General features: G+C 36.2%; 5 protein-coding genes across 9 annotated transcripts; 2 read left to right on the plus strand and 3 right to left on the minus strand.

Annotated features, from left to right (window-relative positions):
* The first annotated feature begins 879 nt into the window (after positions 1-879).
* On the plus strand, positions 880-1,275 carry LOC147500697 (uncharacterized). Its single transcript, XM_086563671.1, has one exon. It carries the CDS (start codon positions 880-882, stop codon positions 1,273-1,275), a length of 396 nt encoding a protein of 131 aa, XP_086419797.1.
* A 4,652-nt stretch (positions 1,276-5,927) lies between these two features.
* Positions 5,928-11,838, plus strand: LOC147500698 (uncharacterized). 4 transcript variants are annotated; one of them, XM_086562320.1, is made up of 10 exons: positions 5,928-6,398; positions 7,341-7,432; positions 7,622-8,322; positions 8,887-8,957; positions 9,361-9,450; positions 9,573-9,755; positions 9,854-9,955; positions 10,484-10,616; positions 11,207-11,378; positions 11,474-11,838. In XM_086562320.1, exons 1-9 carry the CDS (start codon positions 5,931-5,933, stop codon positions 11,350-11,352), a joined length of 1,986 nt encoding a protein of 661 aa, XP_086418446.1. In that variant the 5' UTR covers positions 5,928-5,930; the 3' UTR covers positions 11,353-11,378; positions 11,474-11,838. The 4 variants fall into 4 exon arrangements, with proteins under 4 accessions (XP_086418446.1, XP_086418448.1, XP_086418445.1 ...); XM_086562322.1 differs by having other exon boundaries at positions 9,854-9,946; XM_086562319.1 differs by having other exon boundaries at positions 5,929-6,398; positions 11,207-11,838.
* Positions 11,839-12,207: 369 nt separating this feature from the next.
* LOC147500699 (uncharacterized) lies at positions 12,208-16,665 on the minus strand. Of its 2 annotated transcripts, none has more exons than XM_086562323.1 (6): positions 16,484-16,665; positions 15,431-15,531; positions 14,290-14,367; positions 14,023-14,094; positions 13,842-13,939; positions 12,208-13,470 (listed from the first exon to the last, which is right to left on the minus strand). In XM_086562323.1, exons 1-6 carry the CDS (start codon positions 16,505-16,507, stop codon positions 13,055-13,057), a joined length of 789 nt encoding a protein of 262 aa, XP_086418449.1. In that variant the 5' UTR covers positions 16,508-16,665; the 3' UTR covers positions 12,208-13,054. The 2 variants fall into 2 exon arrangements, with proteins under 2 accessions (XP_086418449.1, XP_086418450.1); XM_086562324.1 differs by having other exon boundaries at positions 14,290-14,362; positions 16,484-16,657.
* Positions 16,666-18,254: 1,589 nt separating this feature from the next.
* On the minus strand, positions 18,255-18,641 carry LOC147500700 (uncharacterized). The gene has a single exon (XM_086563672.1). The coding sequence runs from the start codon at positions 18,639-18,641 to the stop codon at positions 18,255-18,257; it is 387 nt and encodes a 128-aa protein (XP_086419798.1).
* A 2,190-nt stretch (positions 18,642-20,831) lies between these two features.
* IBH1 (ILI1 binding bHLH 1) lies at positions 20,832-22,396 on the minus strand. The gene has a single exon (XM_086562325.1). The coding sequence runs from the start codon at positions 21,653-21,655 to the stop codon at positions 21,173-21,175; it is 483 nt and encodes a 160-aa protein (XP_086418451.1). The 5' UTR covers positions 21,656-22,396; the 3' UTR covers positions 20,832-21,172.
* Between the last annotated feature and the right edge of the window lie 975 nt (positions 22,397-23,371).

A 23,371-nucleotide genomic window follows, 5' to 3' on the forward strand; every position in this document is an offset into this window, starting at 1 on the left:
CCACATCTATAATTCTATTTACACGTTGACTTGCATAATATATATATCAATTAATGCTTGCCGTGGTTATGTGGATGTGAGGATTCATTCATTTTGAGGGCAGACTCAAAAGCCCTTGTTCTCACCTTTCCCAAGCCTGAAGATTGGGCCTATCCGGTTAACTTTTGAGGTTCTGCCTATAACGGCTTGATCATGCAAATTGGTGAGGTGTCTGGTGGGTTGAGAGCAAATGTCCATTTTGGTAGTTAGCAGTCTAGCACAACCTATGTCTCCTATGTTAATTTTGTTCCCAGTGTTTTTGTAGCGGCAGTCCCGGAATCATGCTCCTTAATGAAAATCGATCGAACTTGCAGCCAGCTCGAATCAATAGTATGATGCTAATGCCCTATTGGAACCAAGCAGTCCATTTTTGCTGAATTAATTATTTTGAAAATTGAAATCTCTATAGGAACAAATCCATTCTTATTGAACAAACCCAACCCCATGCCATAGAGTCCGAATTTGTAGACACAAACAGCAGTTTTCTATTATTTAACAGTTTTTTTTTGGCAGTTTTAACAGTTTTTTTGGGCAGCACTCCACCAATTACCAGATGATGTTTTGTGGACAGCAAACAGTTGCTTGTCCACAAACATATTTCGATGCCCATAACATTGAAACCCCATCACTATCAATTACCGAAAAAATAGTGTCTGTTCCAAGTTTTAAGCCAACAATTAGGCCCCACGCAAAGATGCTTTTTACCTCTTTTGTACTTCCACGATTCCACCACATTTATTTATAATCTGGGGATATATATATATATATATATATATATATATACACTTCTCTAGAGCAATCAAAGCTCATTCATTGCGTCCCTCTGTCTCTCCACATCCCATGGCTGTAGAAGAAGAAAACACTCTTAACAACCATGAAAACCCCATCACCAAGTCACGAAAGAGCTCATTTTTCCGAAGAGCTGGGAAAAAAAAAGTACAAGTAAACGCAATACGTTTAGGCGGTAAGAAGAAAAAGAATGGGTTTTACATAGTGAGGCTTTTGAAGTTAAAGTGGTTAAGGCTGAAGTATGCGTGCATGTTGAAGAAACTAAAGAGCTATTATGATTCAGTGGTGAAAGATCTTGTTGAAGCTGGTGCTACGCTTGAAACTTTACAACAACGGATCATGATGCAGGCTTATTTGACTGTCCCAGTTATGGGCGTGTCTGCTGCTGGTATTCCTTCTCATATGATCAATCCTCGTTCTGGTCCATATCAGGTCCGGTCCATTTGATAATGCGCTTATTTTTATCTTCCTTTTCTTCCCTTTGTATTTTACTCTCGTGTAATTTATGTAACTTTCATTTTCACAGATTGTAAAACTTCTAAGTAAATGTTAAGAACCATTTTCTTGAGAAACTTTCATGGTTCAATGTGCTGTAATCTATATATTAATTTGTGCGGTCGATAAATTGGTCTCAAGTCCATTGATAACTTGTTCGTGAGCAGTTTCACAATTCACATTTCTTTTACTGTACCAAATTTAATAGCAGGGTAGATCTGCATATTAGAGGCAGATATTTTTTGTATTTGATCCAGACAAAGCCAGTACAAAAGTAATTCAACAACATTGAAATTGAAATGGACAGTTCAAAAATTAACTTGTATCTCCCATATGGCGTAATTTTATTCAAATTGTTTATCTTGCTTTGTTGTAACTCGTAAGTGATAAGCATATGTGTGTGCGTTTTTTCAGACGGCCAATGTAATCACTCAGTTTAATCTTACTTGAAAACATCTACAGGTGAGTCTATTTTGATCAGGACCAACGGTTTTTGGAAGTATTATATCATTTTAGGGAATAGAGTTGCAATTTTTGTGCCTAATTAAACTAGTGAACATGTGAAATGTGCAGCAGTGCATAAGATGTCTTCCTTATTCATCCAATCCAACAAGAAAAGGAAAAAAAAAATGAGTTCCTAATATTATTCTATTCCAAAGTATAAATTTGTATACCAGTTAAAAACTGCAGGCACGGTTTAGTTTCATAAAAAAAACTAATTATGACCACCGAGAACTCGAGGAGCACGAAGCACGTCACAATTCAGAACTCAATAACAACTTATCATTATAAAACAAGCGATCACGTGTTTCAACAACACAAATCTTTTTAATTATAGTGGCTTAGTGCAATCGCCAATCGTAGACATTATTCAATTATGATCGTTTTACTCAATGGATTGAATATTTGAATCATGTTATCCATATTCTCCATTTTCTATTTGGACTTCTGTTACATCTGGCGCAGATATTGCATTTGCCTCACAAGCAGGGGATACAACTAAGATTCGTTGCTTATATATAATGTAGCTTGTGTGCCACATTGTGGAGTTTTCTTTGGGCTTAATAATAACTCAAGTGAATAGGGGGTACATGTGAATAGCTTGTGTGCCCCCTTATTTGAGATATCTCCTCCAAAGATCTCAAAATCTTTTATACCCAATCCACCAAGTAGCTGGTTACCATGAAATAAGGTTAAGCAATATCAAGACAAACACCGATCACTTCACTTGAAAATCCGACTAATATTGAGTCCAGAAGATGAATTAGTTATATGAAAAAATGAAAAGATCCAACACAATTGCTATAGATATATTATTTTTGATTTAGAGTTAAATACAGACATGATTTGCTTGTATTGGGAATCACTATAACTATTCTCAGTTTCTCACGACCAGTTACCAAAGAAAAACTATTTTCACAATCAATAATAAGTTTTCAAAAGACAACAAAAAAAAAACCAAAAACACCCCAAAATCAAGAACGCTTTGAGAATTTGACACTAATATGTGCCACTGTGCCAGGCTTCCGCCCGCAATGCATGCCACCCGGCCAACAGGAGCTGCTTGCCCATTAAGGGAATCTTTATTTACCGTTAGTACAACCCAACTAAATGGCCCAGGCCTTTCTTCCTCCAAGAAAATAATCTAGTGGACTGATTTCGGACCAAAACAATTCTAGAAGGACAAATTCCAACATCAAGTAGTTCACAAACTCACAATTTCAATTTTAGTAACCCTCAATACTCAAGGACAAAATAAACATTTTTTTTTTTTTTTTAAATACTTGTTTTACCCACTCCATGTTACTATAGTTATAAAGCAAAGCATATAAATTTTTATTTATTTTTAAATACTAGTTTCACCCTTATGTATTATATTTATAAAACAGATAAATTTGGTGATTGTTCATACCCAAATAGGTGAATATACCTTATACACTATATGCTCTGTTTGGTTCGATGTATTTACATGCAATTGCACCTAATTCCATGTAACCACCCACAAAACAGTGTTTGGTAGCAAAATGCAAATAAGCGGTTGATGCAACAAGTTGCAATTATATGCACTATATAAGTAGTTTCCATGACATCCACTTGCATCCAAAAAAGTTGTGTAAATAGATGCAAACACAATAGAGGTGCTTTCTCTTATTTAAGATGTGAAAAAAAGTAGTGGGATAATATAACTAACTTTATAAGATGTGAAAAAAAGTAGTGGGATAATATAACCAATTTTACATTTTACATCCTTTTGTCTTGGGTTTACCAAACACAAATAAATTGGATGCAATGCAATCAGATGCAATACAATCACATGCCATTTGCAACTATTTGTCATTTGCAAGTCGGTACACCGAACCAAACAGAGCATATATTGATGTATGAACAATGTTCATATCCCAAATATGTGTAAACAATGATTGTTCATACTTTAGTAGGTGTTCATACCTGATCATACATTAGGTCCACGTAAGTAACTTAAGTTATTGGACTAACATCACAAACCACACCATTACTTTTCTTTTTTCTTATTGTTTTAACAATTACAAATAAAAAATGAAATAAAAATGAGATAAACGAAACAAAAAAACAAAGAGGGAAATCACTCTTCTCCACATCTTCGACTGGAAATGCGTGGTCTCTTTCTCCGGGGAGGGAATTAGGCTGATCATTTTTCTTTCATTTCATTGAAAAGGTATCCAAACGACTTTGATAGTCTTATACGTACAAAAAATTTGAATGAATGGTTGTTGAAAGTGCAAATCTTGTGCATAACAAATCACCGGAAAAAACAAAAATCTGTAGAGGGGGGGACGTCGAAGAAGCTATAATTAAAGTGACAACACATCTACTTGTTCTTTCTCTAACAATTGACTTTCATGGAAGTGAAATGATGGGTGTTGGGTTTTGTGATTGGGAAAAGATTTGTGCTTGTGTGATCTAGATTATGAGATTGGTGAACAGTGTGATTTTGGTTTTGGTTCATTTATTTTATTTTTATTTAGTCTAAATAAAACAAAAAGAAAAGTGATAGTGTGGTTTGTGTTGTTAGTGGAGTAACTTATGTTGTTTACGTGGACCAACCAGATTTTGATGTCCTCTGGATAGGTATTTGGTGTGACAATGGCAGAGCCAGGGGGGTCCCAAGGTACACCCTGGCGCACCCTCAAATTTCCTTAACAAAATATATATATTTCACTACAAACCTTTGCTTGGTCAGTGACAAAAAAGAAAGACCAGCATCTCTTTTAGTGATGTAAGAAAATATGTTTAAAACAAGAAAAAACAAGAGCTAGTGAATGAGGGAGAGTTGAGTTGGTAGACCCGAACTTGATCGTGCCTCATTTTCCCAGTGAGGAGGATGATGACATCATCTTTCTTTTAAATCAAGTCTTAAGTTGGGCAGCCCACGCCCATATATATCAAGTCTTAAGCCCATACAACTGTTAAAAGTTCATGGACCCTACTAGAATGTAATTCCTTCCGGCCCACACATCATTAAATCATATTCGGGCCTTATTTCATTTTGACCGATCATACTAAGCATACTAACTATCCAACCCATTTACTAGAGTAATAATAAAAATAAAAATAAAAGCCAACAAGGAAAAAAAATAAAAGGAAAATATCTTCTTTACAATTATTAATTACTCTACTTAAAGATATCTCGTGGACTCATTTTACTACGGAGGAGCATGAAGAGTGTATACGCATTGTATTGAGATATTGCTAGACTAGAAGTTGTATGTTCAGCTCACGCTTTAAGATTTGTAGGAATGACGCAAAAATAAAGTAAAATCTATTTGTTGTTGATTTGGATTCTATAAAAAAAAAAAAAAAAGAGCGTGACAGTTACTCCTAGAAAGTAAAGTAGATGCGAGTTTTGATCTAATACTTCCAAATTTAAAATTTTGTTACCTAAGCTATAATATGATTTTGTAATTGATAACATGCACTACAAAAAAATTGTTATTTGTATAATAGTATTAAAAAAACAAATAAAATAAAACGATAGACTCACAAATATTAAACTTAATAGAAAAACAAGAAAAACGCGTATACGTTTTAATTGAATTTGTGCTAAAAAATTTGTAATGCTAATCGGCTCACAAATAAATTCTTGGCTCCGCCACGGGGTGTGTGTCTACAAATTCATCCTCAATCCAGTGAATCCACTATCACTCCACTAATCAACAACTAAGGTCTTGGGGACAGCAAATAGTTGCCTATCCACAAACTTATTCTGCCTATCATTATTGACATTGACCTTTCATCTGAAGTGTTAAGGGCCTAAGGCCTACATAACCATAACAAAATTTCTCTTGAAATCAACTTTGAAGGGCTGAAAATCCCAGAGTGCAATGCCGACAGTCTCCGTATGTTTTAACTCAAAACCTTGAAATACCAAAGTACTCATACTCAATACTCAAAATAAAGCAAAAGGCCAAGGACACATCTGACCAAAACACCAGATTAAAAGAAATCGTACGGTCAGAAATCGTCAGCAAGTCAGATTTGCTGGCGGCAATTATTCTTACTTCCCAAAATGCCACTAAATCAAAAGTTCAATTTTGGTCTACTAGATTCCTTCCTTCTCACTTTCGAGGATGAACCAAAAGTACACTACAAGTCTACACGACACACGCTTTCATACATATTACATACTAAAACTTCCAACACAAAAAACATCTTTCTCTTTCATTAAAAAAATGGCATGTCCTGAAAACTCTATTCAGTTCAACGCAACACTTTGTGCATGCAAACCAGGCTATTTCTTCAACACCACATCAAAAAACTGTACTTTATTTACATCTTCACCCAATGACTGGATCATTGACAGTGGAGTAGATTACTCTATATCTTTTCCAAGGACCATCTTTTCTTTTGACTCAATTAAGAAGTTTACACAGTCCCAAGCTGTTTTTCTTGAAGCTACACTTGCTTTGCTTCTTTCTTGGTTGTTTTTCTGTTTTGTTGTCAGGTATGGGAAGCTTGGTGATGGGAATACATATTGGTTTCGTGTTAGGTGGTGGATTAGTCGCTTGGATGTTTGTTATGCTACTCGACATTGGTTGGTAAGTTTTCTGATTTCAGCTTTTTCTTTATAATGCTTGTAGAAGTAAGCTTTGGAATGATTGGTTCATTAGTGCAAAGTTTTGGACTTGAATTATAAAGTTTTGTTTCATTCCTCAAGTTCAATTATGTTTAAGAAAGAAATACATGTTAACTCTCAGCATTCATTTGTCTTTGACTATTTAGAAATCAGTAAGCATTTATACGATTACGGTGTAGATTGCGTAGTTTGAGCTGATTTAGTGGTCAATTTGAGTCAATGTAGTCATCCATTTTTCGTGCAACTTTTACTAGGGGCGAAATCGGGGTGAAGTTATTTCTCTTTATAGGTGTATCTTACTCTGCCTAAGCGAGTTTACTATGCCTACTTGTGTCCTACTTGTATCATTGAGACGATAGTAAGTCCAACTTTGATTTTACTCAGTGGGTTAGGATAGTGCTTACTCCTAAAATAGGACCTAATATTTACTAGTTGGGCAAATCGATGCTACTAAGAGTTATACTTGTTAAGTGTCTGTGTATAGTTTTCAAATTAGAGCCCCTTAGCAGAGAAGTTATAAAGACTAGGTTTGGCTGCAATAGTTGTGGTTGTTAGAGTTGTATCACTAGCAGTGCCGTTGGTTGTGAGAGTTGTATCACTAGAAGTTATAAAGACTATGTGTATGCATGATGCTAACTTTTAAGGCATGAACTTTAAAAGTGCGAAGGGCGATGTAATTGGTTTATCCTCATGCTATTAGCAAAGATGGTGATCCAACTTCTCCCTACTAGGCAGTAGGTGGTCTTAAAACCGATCGCCCAATCTTTAAACATCAGCCGAGTAAGGATACGTTTTAGAGTGTAGGTAACAAGTTTTCATGGTGTTTTTGTTCCTTCATTTTAGTTATTTGGGTTTTCCTAGCCTCTTTCTATTGTCTGTAAGTGGCCCATTTTTTTTCATGTAGGATGATCAGAAAGTTGTGAAGAAGCGGAAAACAGAGCTTGGCGGAACTTTCTCTATAGCAAGCTGGATTCTTTTTATTGGGTTGTTGGCTGCGTGAGTTGTTAATGACACTCTCTTTTAAATATTTTATTCTGTTCTGTTGGAAAATGCCTGAAGCCCTGAACTATGACTAGAAAACAGGAAAAAATTACAAGTGAGAGAAAACATGAAAACCTTGTAAAGTACTGTTTCGTTTTTCCTTTTCACTTATAATCAAAGCAACATGATTTTTTTTCCCTGTAGGTTGCTTTACCAGATTATATCAAAAAGGAGTGTTGAGGTGCATAATGTGAGAGCAACAAATGGGCCTGATTTAGCCTCCTTCGTCAATGACATGGAGTTCAATATAACTACCATTTCTAGTATGAGCTGTTCTCATTTACGCGGTCTTGGTACTCTAGTGGCTGGGACTCCAGGTTCCATTGACTATAAAGCTTCCCCATTGTCAATCTTTGCAAATTACTCTTGCCACAACACCAGCCGTGGACCAACAATAACGATTAGATGCATTAACTGCAAGATGGTTCGAGATGACTTGTATATTTCGTGGCAGTTTATTGATCTTCCCAACGATCCTGCCACTGCAGTGGGTTTTCAGTTTAACTTTACGTCAAAGAACCATCGAGATAAAAAACGTATGAGCCTTGTCAGTGGGATGGTGAAGAATGGAAGCAGTATGGAAGACAGACCGATGACGTTTCGAGGGCTGGATGTTAATATTTTGAAGTTTCATTTGTTTCCACGAATATATCGAAACTTACATGATTTAAGGCTTATCCAGCCTCTTTTCCATGAATTTATTCGGGTTCATCTTTTTCTTGGCACAAGTGAGCTCCAAGCCTCACTTCAAAGATCCCAAGATGGATTAATCAATACCACATTGGTTGTCAATTTTCTCTCTTCCTACATTATTGAAATTGACACACAAAACATTTTGGGGCCAGGTAAGAAGATTTTCCGTGTTGCCAGTATCTGCTTTATTTGGTATCTGTTAGTATATCCGTCTTAACTCGTACCATTGCTTCTCTTGGATGGTGAACACTTATACAGGGATGGTGCCCATATTTTATTACTTTATTTTCATGTCGTTACATGTGTTCTGTCATCTACCAGATCTTTAGCATCATGATCAGCTATGCAACTGGAAGACACAAAGTAATTTAGTACATTAAATGCATTATGAGAAACAACCATATTATTATATAATCAATATCTTTATTTTATTATAAAATAATTGATTTCACATGTCATAAGTTACTTTGGTTAGGAAAGTTGGATCGGTTTATTGACTATCCTCCCTGGCATTCTTTCTGCATGAGTTATTTTATGGCAGTTTGCTGGTTTCTTTCGTACTAGATATAAATCTTCAGACATTTGAATCTCTCTCTCTCTAGAATATATACTATTTAAATTTGGAGGATGCAGTCTAGGGGGATACTATTTATTCATGCTCAACCTTCATAGTCTTCACGAGTAATCTGATATCGATTTATTGTTTGTTAATGCAGTGAGCTTCCTCGCTGATCTTGGTGGTCTCTATGCCATAAGTTTTACCATTTTCTTTTACTTTTTGATGCAAGTAAGTTATTTTCCCCCCCTTAACTTGCTCTCCTTTTTTTAACCTACATTTGTCGTTTTCTTACCTGTTTAATTTGAGTGATACTGTTAAAATCAATTGTTTCAAGTGTTGATTCTGATGGACATACTCTCATTTCTTTAGCCCCCAACCTCTTTGGCTCTGCCATCATAAGGCCTCCTCTAGCACTTAATTTTTTTTTTTTGTCATGGAGCCTCATTTCTGTTTTGGTTCAATCTTCATCGTTTAGATTCAATCTATGCTAGATGATTGCTTTTTAGTTTGACATCATCTATGCTCAGTAGGCCTCATATTGATAAACTTCAACCACTATCACCATTTTTCATCATTTAATTTCAAATATTAAGGTCAAATTCTTCCCCTAATGTTTTTTACTCTTTCTAAGTGCGAGTACAGGTTCAAGAAGCTACGCCATGAAGATAGTGTGTTGCAAAACATTAGAAGTCGAAAGAAAGCTAAAAAATGTTGGGATAAGGTGCTTATTTTTACTTATAAATTAATAGTGAAACTTTGCTCTTTATTTCTTTGATTGGGACTATTGATAAAAAAAAACATTTCTTTGATTTGAGCTGATATTTTATTTAATTATTTGTAAAGTTGAGGAAGTATGTGGTGTACACATGGGGCTGTAGCTTTCTGGAAGATACCAACCAAACCAATGGACAAGATCCATTGTGTGGATGTATGGGGGTTGGATCTAAATCGTCGCACAAAAGAAGCCAACGCATCCAAATGGACACTATCAGCTTTAACAAAACAGGCAAGCTACCTATTAAAACGGTAACTCCTTTCACCCCATACTGCTGCCAATGTTTATCCTTTAACCCTTTTCTTTCCAACTCAGCAAAGTGAAGAAAACATCTTTTTCTCATTCCCAGGATACATGTCCGAAACCCATCCATTCAGAGAGAGTGAAATCATGTTCAGCAGGAGCCAGTGCAGATCTTAGAAGTGGCCTACCCTGTTCAGAGGTACAGCATGTGAGTTAATATTCTGTGTTTCTGGTTTTTGGCGTTTTGTTACAGTTTCGTCTATAGATTGTGCTCATTACACATTGTCGTTAAGTATTGTAGAGTCTGATTGTTTCCATGTGTTTCCATGGTAAGTGCGAAGGTTGCATTTGGCTACGGTTACATGTTCAGTATTTCCTTAAGAGTTCATAGCATATGTACACCAAACTAGTGCAGAGCAGTGGGCATGATCAAGGATAAGTAAGACCCAACCAAAAACTTGCTTCACTCAAGGAATTATAATCTCCAGAGCAGGAGCATGTAGACCGCAATAACTGTAAATTTCTTTTTAAAGACTTTAAAAATAATTCATTTAAGATGGAGATTTTTTATCCTAGGCCCCATGTGTGCTATACTGCGAACAGAAGTAGCTTAGAATTAAAGGAATACCACTTGCAACGTAGCTTTCGTGGTAGTTGACCCTAATTGGATAATTTGAATTCTCGCTTCAAGTATCTTAATAATTGTCTTTTAATGTGTATCTTGTTTATTATGAAGGATATTGGTCACGAAGATCCCGGCCCTGAGATGGACAAGAGCAGAAATTTAGTTGGTTCCTATCAGGGTGAAGTGTCTCAGCTTCGTGTATCCCTCCCCAATGATAGTACTCTTCCATTGCCACCTGTTCTAGGTAACAACTAATAATCATTTATGCAATTAGATATTTAGATTATATGTTTTGCTATCGATCGAGTTTAAGTCCCCTTTTTTCATATATCGAATTTCCAAAAGTTTATATCAAGTTTTTCGAAATAATCGATTATGACTTTTGACCAATTGTTAATAATTTAATCTATCCGATATATCCGAGATATATCGGGAGAGATTTATGCTGATATCCGAATTTTAGAAATTTTGAATTTGGTCACCAAAAAAACGGATATATCTCGGTTTTTGGGTACTTATTATTAACCGATATCGAATTTTGGGCCTTGATTTAGATTATATGTTTTGCTATCATTTAAGTCTGACCAAGTCAAGTTTGGACATCTCCTTTTTGAGATTTATGCTGTATAACTGGGTTATTATTAGGGAGGGTTTCACATCTGTATACTACTGGATTAGGGATAATTATAGGAATGACCAGCTATAGTATTGTGTCGATGCATCCTCACTTAAGTGGCGATAATATCTCCATCGTTACAAAATAGTGAAAATACCAAATTTTATTTCACATTCTGTTAGTTGTTTGTTTACTAATATCGTTTCTGGCCCTTGCAGAATATAAGACTGATTCTGAGACGAACATTATGGACATCCAGCGGAATCTCCGCGATCTCTACGATTATAATGTCTTGCTGAGGGAGAAGTTCATTGCTTCTCAGTCTAAGCTGGAAGATTTAACAAAGAAAACTTCAGATCGATAATGTAAAGGCCATACATAACTTCAATGGTAGTGTAAATACTCGTCCTTTTATTGAACGAAGCTTCACTCCCACGAAGATTTTTTGCCAGTAGCCAAATTTCTTTATTTTTTTTGATTTGCAGGCAAGTTGTTACCCCTTACGAAGGGGCTTAGCTTGTCTCAGATGTTTCTCCAACCCGGACTTTTTATTCCTGTGTTAGTACATCTTTCTGCCCAAATTTGTTTCCCAGAACGGCGATATGGGCGTACATGAGTACCTGACCATGTACCCGGGAAATGAGTGTTAGCATAACTAGAGAAATTTCTGCACGTAATGATTTGTTGTAATTGTGGTGGAGGCGTGGAGGCTTATTGTAATAGTTCTACTTCCTAGTCTATACTCTATACGTACAAGAAAATCGAGTTAATAAATGTTGTTTTTGTAAAATAATGAATGTTGTGTTCGTAAATTATTTCTATGATTAATACAGTGATATTCTTTTTCTTACTTCTGCGTACCATCCTCGTTAACCATGGACTTATCACGTTTGCAGAGGCCGCCGATGTGAACCCACTTGGGTCAAACGAGACACAAATGGAAAGGAAAAATGGTTTACTCCTTTTATCTTGCACGTTTTAACTGGCTTACCATATGCAGGATATGCCTGCAAAACATATTGAAGTCTCCTGAACAGAAAATGTTCATTACTCAAGCATTTTCTCAGTTTCTCTACCTTATAATAAGAAAAGTTAGTATCTTGTCTACCGACTTTCAGTGAGATGAACTTCAGTACTCGTAAATGTGAACACATACTTTAATCACTACAAACAATCCAAACTCCATGCATTTCAACATCACCTACGCAATACCAAGAAATCACCAAACAAAAACAAATTAATAGGAGGGGGGGTTGTAATTTCAGACATACGCTACTTAAGAAAAGGGTAAATGAACACTTCATCACCACCATATAGCCGCTACATTGGCTGCAGTTAACTTTAACAACCAACTATCCTACTTCAAGCATAGATGACCAATTATAAGCTATATCGTACACCCCTCTGAGTGGATCTAGCTGTACAATTCATCCCATCGGTACATCCTAAAGAGTCTATGAATGGGAAAACCAAGCTGTTCTCAAGTATTGATAGTGAGGTTATGGCCACAAGCATCTTCAATTTGAGCATCAACACCAAACGCAACCTTCTCCATGTCTTCAAGTCCACTTACATGAAATTTCTGTCACTGTACCAACTAGCTCCCATACCAGCTGTAGTATTGTGCCATATTTACACGATACGACATGTACTCAACATGAAATGGCCCGAGATTTCAGTACTCTGTAACTTTCAGACTTAGTTTCTCTCCTTGTCACAGAGTATACACTTAACATCTGTTACCATTGAAATGCTCGTTCCAGCCTGCACATGTAATATAAATCTAACATTGGACTGTTACTAAGGAGCATCACGGAAGGCAAAAAGGAACCAATTCCTTTTTTCAACAACTATTGCTTATCAATTGCTTTTGAGTTGGTGCATTTCAACAGAAGACTGTTAGTTTCCTTCACTCCCTGTAAGCCCAACGCATTAGCAAAGATCCTCTTTGCAGCTCCCATATGTTCTTGTTTGAAGTTCTCACTGGAAACAACTTTGCCAGAGCTTCCAGTCTGCAATACACCACCATTAGAGGTTCTACTGTCAGAAACTTTCTTCTGTACTTTTTAAGTTAAGCCTTGTGACGCTACGGAAGCATTTCTTCCTTTAGAACCAGGAGCTATCCGCTCACAGGATCTCATCTTTTGGATGGACTTCGAAGAAGATTCCTGTGGATTTCTGAAGCTTCCACTGAGACAATTTCCATTATCTTCTTCAGTGCTCAATTCCTTGATCCTCTCTTCATCATTTTCCATGCTGTTTGATAGGTTGATCTTCACACTGGATGGATTTGTATGAATCTTTTGGCCTAGTGCATGAGCAATCATCCGGCGTGCAACCATAGGTACATTCCGTGGCTTTGGTGCGACTGACTCTCTTATTCCTCCATTCTCTTCAGAAAAGATCCGCTCACGAGCAGCAAGATAAGCTGCTTCTCTTTCCTCCAGCGTAGTCCCCAAAGATGTTGGATTATTCTTTGCAGCTTAAATAAAGAGAAAAGAAAAGAAAAAGTCAATCAGACTGGTAACAAACTGAATTTTGTGAGAAGGATATCATAATCAGGAAAAGTAAGACATTAAAGTACACAATTATGACAATTCGTTAATCACTTATATAAAAGGATGCATACAATTTCCAATCCATGTGTTTATACCATTCACTCTATCAAAGATACAGTACATTGTAGAACGAAGCTATAAGTTCTATGTAATGCTTGTAGCACATGACAATGTGAAAAATGATAAACTTTTAATAAGTACGAAGTCAGCTTTGTGGACATATATTACGTCGAGTTCAATATTGTTATTTAAAACTACTGATACTAAGCACAAAGAGAAGTGGGAAATGCAGTACCTGGTAAAGCCTCTGTTCTCCTCAACAGTTGATGGGATGCAGCAGGAGACTGATAGTCATTACATTGCCACAGGATATCACTGACAAGAACTGATGGTCTGCAATTCCAAACATGAACAGGAAACATTCAAGAAAAGTAATCTATGAACCAATGTTCCATTCGACTGTGAGATCAACATACATTGATGACTCAGGGGATCTCTCTAAGATTAAATGGCGGTCATCTCCTTCACCAACGGATTCATGAGTCAATCTAGTACCAAAAAAACTTCACGGAGTCACTAGAATGAACTTGTAGCAGAGACAGATGGGTGAAACAAATATGATCGGCAGTATCGAATAATCATGTAAAAAGATTTAGAAATTTTAAGTCTGGCTATAGCTTTCAAATATAGTTATGATATGAAAATGAAGAAAGAAGTTGGATTGGAACATAAAAAATACTTACCCGAAAATGTCTGCCAGGCGATGCAAGAGAAGGCGATTATACGAACTCATTGGCTTCAGCTCCAAGATACCATCTAGACTGCAGTAAACAATGTGATTGTAACTGACACTATCCTTGTATTGACGTAAATACGTTGAGTCCATATTTACAAGTTACAACTACATGAATTTTGAAGGTTTCACTCTTTACGGTCTCACACAACTCAAAAATGTGTATATCATAGTAATTTGAAAAGATGCCAGAGGAAATGATTGTAAGCAGACTTTAAAAACGAAAAAAACTTTATGGAAAGAAGACATAGCTGATTCAAATAAGATGGAAATACCATATTGCAAAAGAAGTATAACTAGGAGAAAATGTTTAAATTTTAAACCATAGGGCAAGAAATGGTATGTACCACAAAGCTGGAAAAGAAGACACATTCTTTTCTTCCAAAAGAGCAGCCTTCCAAACTGAAGATGTGGATGGAATATTGTTCCCCGAAAAGACTTAACGATTGGAGGAAAAAAAAAAAAAAGCAGGTGCCAACTAGCAAAGTCGGTAAAATCTTTGGGTGATGATACCATAGGTCTGGGGCTCGAACCCCACCAGCATCAAAGAATTACTGATCTCATTTAAAACAGGCTTACCAATAAAAAAAAACAAAAAAAAAAAACATTTGGAGATTCTGATATTGAACTAATGAAAAGTTATTCCATATGGAAGACACAACCCACTTAAGGTGATCATTTAGATGTACATTGCCATTAACATTAAATATATTTGAACAGCATCACAGAATCACTTCACTGTTGAGAAGAAGATTTGTGTCGGGGCTTATCATTTGCGGTAAAAGAGATCTCAAGGGAAAGTTAGAAAAAGAAAGAAAGTAAAAATCTCTACCCAACAAAACTAAAGCAGTCCAGGTCCAGGGCTTCAATAGAATTTGGATATTTCTAGAGCATCTCAATGGAGGAGAGACAGTGCATAACAAGTATGTTACAAGGAAATACTCATTTTATATTAAAATAAAAATAAAAATGATAGTTTCACACCATGTTATAATCTCATATCATGAATTTAGGTCAAACAATAAACAATGCAGGTAGAAGAATCAAGAAATAGGTTATCATCGCAAGCTAACAGAGCCTACATAGTTTACCTAGTATCGTTCTGGAGGAAGTCAACCAAGGCTTCTTCAACAGACAGAATGAGATGCTTGCAAGATAAATTGTCCTTTACAAGAAATGCCAATTCCTCAACCTACAAACATACAAACATTGAAAGAAGTTTCACAAAAAGGGAAGTGAGGAAGAAACCTATAGGAAAGAGTAATATTCAAATGATTCACACAACGGAAAATACAAATAAAAATGTAAGATCATAGGAAGCTTTAACTCTTGCATCAGGTTAAACTCCACATAACTAGTCAATATGTATATACCAATGAGTATGAAAGGCTTTCTTATATTATGCATGTTATAATGAAATATGGGACAGGATTTCACAATTCGTAAAGCGATGGAAAGGCTAAATATATTTCTACTAAATGAGTACAAGTGGTGATCAAGTGGCAATGAAAAGGTTAAACATGTTCTAAAAACTTACACCATCAAGTTCAGTCAAGCTTGATAATAAATGTAACGAACCACGTAGACAATTAAGACATGAGGACATAGCACGAAAGATTTAATCCTTATACAATGTAATGAAAGACAACTAGTACTAACACATTCTTCCAAGCTTGGCAAAAGAGCTCCTCATCTTCACAATTTTTCCAATATGTTAACAAACAGTTCTCGTGTTCTAACATGCTTAACTAATAGTAGTGAAACATTAGTAATATCATTCAACTTGGATTACTAGCATAATCATTGGGGACTTTAGCTTTTTTATACTACTCTCTACTAACAAAAAGGTTTAAAATCAGTTTATAAGCACTTACTGCACAACCCCAAGCACAAAACACACAATATAGCCAAAATTTAAGTTCACAACACATAAACAACTGTAAACAAGCAGAAACAAACATGCCCCAGTGATAGAAATCTTCATTATTCAGTTTATTTACAAAACCCCTTTGTTCAGAAGCCAAATTAAGAGTGTATTTCTACAAAAACCACATAAAAATACAATCTTTATCACTTCTAAACCAAAATTAACAGAATTTAAGTTCAATTCAGACAATACAAGGGTGGAATTGGTTAATGCTTACCATTGCAAATTGCGTCATGCTCATTGTGACTCCTAATTTTAACGAAATTCATAAAACCCTAGAAAATAATTTTTACTTCCTTTTGTTTGGACAATTATTGCAACCTTTTACTTTTGAGATAAGGTCTGGAAATTATTTGAAACAAATAAAATATTTTTAAAAAAAACACTGTTTATCCATTTAAGGCACTGTTTGGCCACAAATAGAATAAATATTTTTGATAATCTCGATATCACTGAAAATGTTCAAATTTCGGTAAGCGAGACAAAAACTGTGGAGGAAACCGAAATATTAAATATGAGGACTAGTTTTGTAGTTTGTAATTTGTTGTAGGCGAAGTCATTTTCCAAGGACTGGCCATCTACAGCTGGTTTAGGTCCAGGACAAGATTTTGTGGGACAAAGTTATATAAGTTTGAATAATTATTAGGATATAAAAATGTTTGTTGAACTCATCTTCCTAGTATAGGTAGCTTTTACCAAATGCCAACAACCTATATCCTAAAGTCTATATATGGAAGGATTGGAAGCCATATAGGTGTTGCTAATCTTTATATATGTGATCCTAGATTATCCATCTTAAACTTAGTTAGTGTTAGTTCAACTGTTTATAATTGTTATGAGAAAATTGAAGTGACAACTATTATTATATTATAATTTTTTTTCAAATTGTGTGTTTTTTTTTTTTGGATGATTATTACTGAAAATGGAATTTATATTGTGAAGTAAAAGGGAAGTTCATCTAGTGTTCTACCATGGAAATTTTAGACATTTTTATCTATCTCAAATTTGGAAGAAATGGTATGTAATACAAAAGCTTGTCATTTACTCATTTTATATGAGTTTTAAGGAGATAGTAATAGTACTTGATCGATTACCATGGAAATATGTTAACAACTTGAGATCTGACCAAATGATACCAATCAATCCACTTTTTCGAAAGGTGAATCATTCCAGTTTTTTTTTTTTTTTTTTTTTTTTTTTTTTCAAGAAAAGAATTTATTGAGAGTTAGATATAACCACCAGTCTTTGTCACAATCATATCCTTTTTAACATGCAACACCTAAGATGATTGTGGATAATTGAGGAAAACTTCCTCCAGGCCAGTGAAATACATACCACATATGATCAGCTAGCTAGCTAGCGCATGCGATAGTTGGTCGCCTTCATACACTGCACGTATAATTCGATTACTTTTAGGATACTGTGGAGAACATGCGTATTAGGTGATCCATATTTTTCCGTAGAATATCAAAATCTGGTAATACTTGATGCATAAGGAACCAGCATTACTTGATCAAGCGAAATGTGCAACAAACTTAACGTGCACACCAACAAGTAAATTTACTGCAATGAATCTAGAGATCGATATGTACATCGAGGAACTAGCTACACCTTGACAGAGATGCTCAGATGCACCTAGCTACCCGGCCTTTTCATGGACTTTCAAGCAGCCAATTCAAACATGCTAAGCTAGACTAAATCTGTTATAATTTAAGCTGTTTTTTGCACGCAAGTAAGGAGTAGTATTACGAATAAAAAAATGTGTTACAGAGAGATAATAAGATTACATTTCATCTGACTTAACAGAATCTAAAATAGGATCGAAAGGGGCACTCCACTCTTGGGACAAAACCTGGTCGAATGTCACTCCAAACAGCTTGTCTATTATCAAGAGTTGAAGCATGCCTTGCTGCAGCGTCAGCTCCAAAGTTAGCTTCGCGAAAGGTATGGGTTATTCGCCAGGAGCTAAGTTTCGAAATGGCTATTTTCTATCTTGCTCTGATCTTCCATGGTGTGTTCTCTCCCATAAGGCTTTGAGCCACAGCCAATGAATCACATTCTATCCATAACTTCAGCCATCCTCTACGCACGACATGTTCTGCTGCCAAGATGATTGCCCAATATTCTGCTTCAAAGTTTGTTACTACTCCAAGCCCTTGTGCAAGAACACCTAGTATCTGATTTTCTTTATCCCTAAAGAGAACACCCGCACCTCCATTACCTGGGTTGCCAATAGAGAAGCCGTCGGTGTTGGCTTTTATCTCCTCGTCTTCTGGCAGGATCCACTTGACTTCTTTGATTATAGGAACTACTGCAGGCTTGCAAGTGACCCCCAATCTGTGAAGGAATGCCAGTTCATGCACAGTAATATGCATAGTGGCTTTGGACAGCCACGATGCTATTTTCACTTCCTTAAGAATATCTCTTTTGAATCGATCTTTATTTGAATATCTCCCTTCAAAAAAAATTTTGTTTCTAGTTTTCCACACCTGCACCGTGATATGCACCACACCGGCATTCCATAGTGTTTTGACAATCGGGCTTCTATTGTTAATTGCTTTGATCAATTCTCGGAAGCTATAATTGGTGAGCCTATGGAGGTGTTGAGTAGCTCGCAGCTTCTCTAAAAGAGTAGTAGCTCGTCGATTCCCGACCTATGGAGGTGTTCATGGAGTTTGCTTGCATTAATATTGGGATTGGCCGAGTACATACGTTTTTTAGACACTCTCCTATGTGTTTTATCTGCCTTCGCTTCAGGATATTAGTCACCCTCGAGCCTTCTTTAAAAAAAATTTGATGATCCCAAAACTCTCCGTTGAGGGATAGGATCTATCGAGACTAGCTTGGTTTAGTTTTGCGGCACTTTGTCCTCATTTAACTCAAAATTCTGAACACTTATATACCAGAGTTTTTCAACCAGAATAACATATATATATACTAGCTTATTAATTGGCTATAGTTCTGGTCAATATATAAACAATAGATCAAAGTCTGTTAACATGATTTGGCTTGATAACATTATTTCCGACAGTTGTAGACATCTTATATATCCTTCAGTACTTCAATGGCCAATACGCTTTGAATATGTCCATTCATGGCCATTTAATATGTATGAAGCTGAAGGTACGTGGTGATCACCTAAATGTGCAATTTTATAGTAAGTTTGCACTTTGCACTACTAAAACTCTAACAGCATTATGGATGCAAGCTGCTTTCTCTTAAAAGTTTTTCCAATGTTGCACCGTGTCGATGACAGCTTCAGTGACTTAGGGCTATGGCTGCAATTTATATTTGTCCAAATTAAGGGGGTGTTTCCTTTCACTAGAGCTAGAGCTTTCGTATTATAACTCACTTTTAGTGGAAAATGCATGTCCATGAGGATATATGCACACAGAAAAAAAAAGGCACGCGCGGGATAATTGTGCTACCTCAAGAAATTTCATTTCATGAGATAAATAACCTAGCTAGGAAGGGAGTGCATATAAGATAGTTACTGGAGAGGATCGGATGACCAAGTAAAATGGAAATGGGAATCCTTCTTTCCTAATTGATGAAGTCCCTGCTAGGATTATTACTGTGGTGAGAATTCCCTTCTGTATGGAAATGGTAGAATGTGATGAAAGGTACATATTCTGAAGGGAAGAACGACTTCAATATGTTTCAGCTTACCAAATTGAATGCACCTCACGTCTCCTAATAATTGTTGCTTTGAGTAAGTTTTGCACCCGATCTTATTGCCTGTTGGATCTTGGAACAAACACCTGAAGTAATTGTCTTGGTGAAAAGTGGAAACTACTTGACTATAATTGTGTGTCACCATCTGAGCTCAAACTACCTTAATTACCTATTCAGTGGCATGCTTTATTTGCTAAGGATTATATGATGGAACTGTGTCTACAATCTACATACACTAGGGAAAACCGAGCTACCCTCTTATAATTAAATAGCAAAAAACATACTACCAATGACCATAGGAAAAACCATATATACTGCTATTTTTACGGGAAAAACGCCATTACCACAGTATATATAGGTAGGGCTAACTACCATCCACACCATAAACCTAACGATGACAAAAAAATCATTTGTAATTTTAATCTATTCAATTTTGAGTCTGTTTATATTTTTTTACCACACGTTAATTGAGCAAACGTCGGAAAAATGGCATGAAAATCCCTATGTCATGCAATTGTTTCTTGCCTCATCCAGACCCCCACTTGTGCTGTAAAGCCTGTCCTTTACACCCTAGGATATTAATGCAAGTATAACGAATCGATCATGCTTAGCTTATTTTCTCAATCACACAATCATGTAGTAATATAGCCAATTAGCAATGAGTTGGTTGATCTCAAGAACCATTCAGCAATATGGACAGTAGGGAGGATTTGTCCACGTACATGTAATCGCCGAATTATGACAGATTATACCTTACCATACAACTGTCCATACAAGTCAGATATATAGTATGTAGCACCAACGAATTACTTATATAGCTAGGCACACCCTGCAACACTACAATCGGCCAGTTAATCATGCATCTCAAGTGAAGTAAACAAATAAAGTAGTTAGATGGAAAAGGGATAACCATTAAATAGGAGAAGATACACACAGAGAAAACCCCATGTTGTATAACCAAGTTGGCTGTCTTTTTACAAAAAAACAACCACTCAAAACCTTTCCACATATATCATTTATACTTTCCTCTAATTTACAATCAACCTCTAGTGGTTGAAAAATTGTGACCTATATCTGTATATGTATATATATATTTATATGTATGTCCATGTGAAAAAAGCCTGAGTTATTTATAAACTGAATCGCCGGATCAAGATACTTACCATGCGAATCCCAAACCTTTTCCCCTCCTTAATAAATTAGCCCCTTTAAACCATCAAACTGATTATGATCAAGTAGAAGGTGAGTAGAGATCAACAATATTTTGCATAACCTCTACCTGTGTATTGAGACACTTTATGTAATGAGCAGTTTCTTTCAACAAGTTCAAGAACTCCATAGATTCTCCTCCTGGAACTATCTGTCTGAGTTCATTTGCTCCCATGACTTCTTGCTGGATGACGACTTCCCCTACATCCCTTCTGTTGCATTTTTTCTTCTTCTTGGTGACCACCTTTTCTTTAGCAAAAGCATGAAGTCTTGCTCGGCTTCGAATCTTTAGAAGTGCGGAACGACTCCAAGACCTTTTTGACCCAACCGCAGACGCCATGGAGCAATCGGCGGCAAGCTTGATTGTTTGGCTTCTTTTGCGTAGGGTTCCCATGCTGGATACAGGTGTGTTAGCCATCTTAATTCTTGTGAGAGATCGGATGAAGCGAAGGGCGAACCTGGTTTTAAGAGAAGTGGGATTTGTTGACAACTTTTGGTTATCCATGGGTGCAGTGGTGAAGTATAGTTGAAATTGAGATAGGAAGAAAGAGGGAAAATCAAGGATATACCAGCTAGTTTTAGGGTTTTGAGCAGTGACTTTTAGTGTGTGAAGGGTGAGATGGATGAAGGGTTTTGGTACTTGTAGTTGTAACTAACACATGAGTTTGTTACTTTATGAGAAGTATAGAAACACAGACAACTATTGGAGGAACTAGAGATTTGCTTCTGACACAAAGGGACCAGTTATACCAGAGGGACAAAAGGCACAACCTCAAATCTGACTTCTGACACAAAGTATCTATACTTCTACAAACAAGAGGGAGAGAGTGAGAAGGGGTGACTTTGATTAGGAAGCTATATGAGATTAGACAAGCAATTAAAATACAGTGATATGGGAGGAGAAAAAAGGGGAAGGAGTGGAGAAGAATGAAACTTGGGAATCAAGGATTAGTTTTTCATGCTTTTCTCTCTTTTGGGATTAAGAAGTTGGAGAAGTGGGTTTTGGGACCCACTAAAGGCCCAACTACCACATGGTTGCACATGGTTGCAATGACCCATTGGCTTATGGGACCTTTATCCTTTTTATTGTTTATTTGGTTTGCTTACTAATTTCTTGCTTTGTTTTACCACTTTTATGTGTCTTTTTCACTAGGTTCCTGTTCTTGTTCCTTCTTATATTCAAAGAAAGGCGGCTAATTAAGCAGTGAATTACATTCTACTTATCCCATATATAGACAACATTGCTCTAAAGTTTTCTTCCATCCTATGATTATTCCTAGGCATACATATTCATCCATGTCTACAAGTGAAGACTAAAATCACAAACAGAAAATGATATAAATTAAGAACGAAGATGAGGGACTAATCTCTACACAACCAAACCCATTTACAGGATTATATTCTCCGTGCCATCATGGCCTTTCAGAATTCCATGTCATGTTCAAAAGGATTCTACAACAACAATGTCTAGTACTCTAGTGGCAAACTATGGTATAGCATGTTTATGGCTGGGCGTTTAGATATAGATTGGCAACCTGACACAAGCTAGTAGTATAGCATTTTGGACCGACAATCTTAGTGCAAGAAAACAACATGCACTAGCCTTGAGGGTATCAGAAAGGAGACTGGAAAATAGAACACAATTAAGACACCTATAATCTCAAGTTCTCAGCAGACTGAGTCCCCGATATCAAAATGAAAATGCAACAAAACATATGAGTATATCTGATATAAATCCAGAACACCTCTGTTGATGCTTTTGGTTGGAATTAGAAACTCTACAATATGTGTTGTTAGGTTCGAAGTTCCAACTAACGCCCCTAAGTACACGGTGGGGGATACTCCAGTATTGACCGGTTTCCCATTCGAAGTAGATAGATGGACAATAACATTAAGATATATTGTACTGTCAGATTTTAGTTTCTTAACAAATAATTAAATTAGCTGGTCGTAACTATTGATTACTTTAAGATCATTATTAGTTGGTCAATGTAGGTTGATTGCAACCATTTTTCTAGACCATGACCCACGCCCCATGTGTGGCCTAAAACATTGGCTTAGAGCGGCCTTAGACTCCAATACATATTTATGAGGATTTGTTGCACACTTGAAAGAACAACACAAACATCAACACGCACGCCCGACTAATTAACAATATTAATTTTCATAATATTGGTGGCTTTCAATTCTTATAGAAGAACATGGTGGTCCCTTTCATTTG

Source organism: Coptis chinensis, chromosome 5, assembly GCF_015680905.1.
Source record: "Coptis chinensis isolate HL-2020 chromosome 5, ASM1568090v1, whole genome shotgun sequence".
Taxonomy (NCBI): Eukaryota; Viridiplantae; Streptophyta; class Magnoliopsida; order Ranunculales; family Ranunculaceae; genus Coptis; species Coptis chinensis.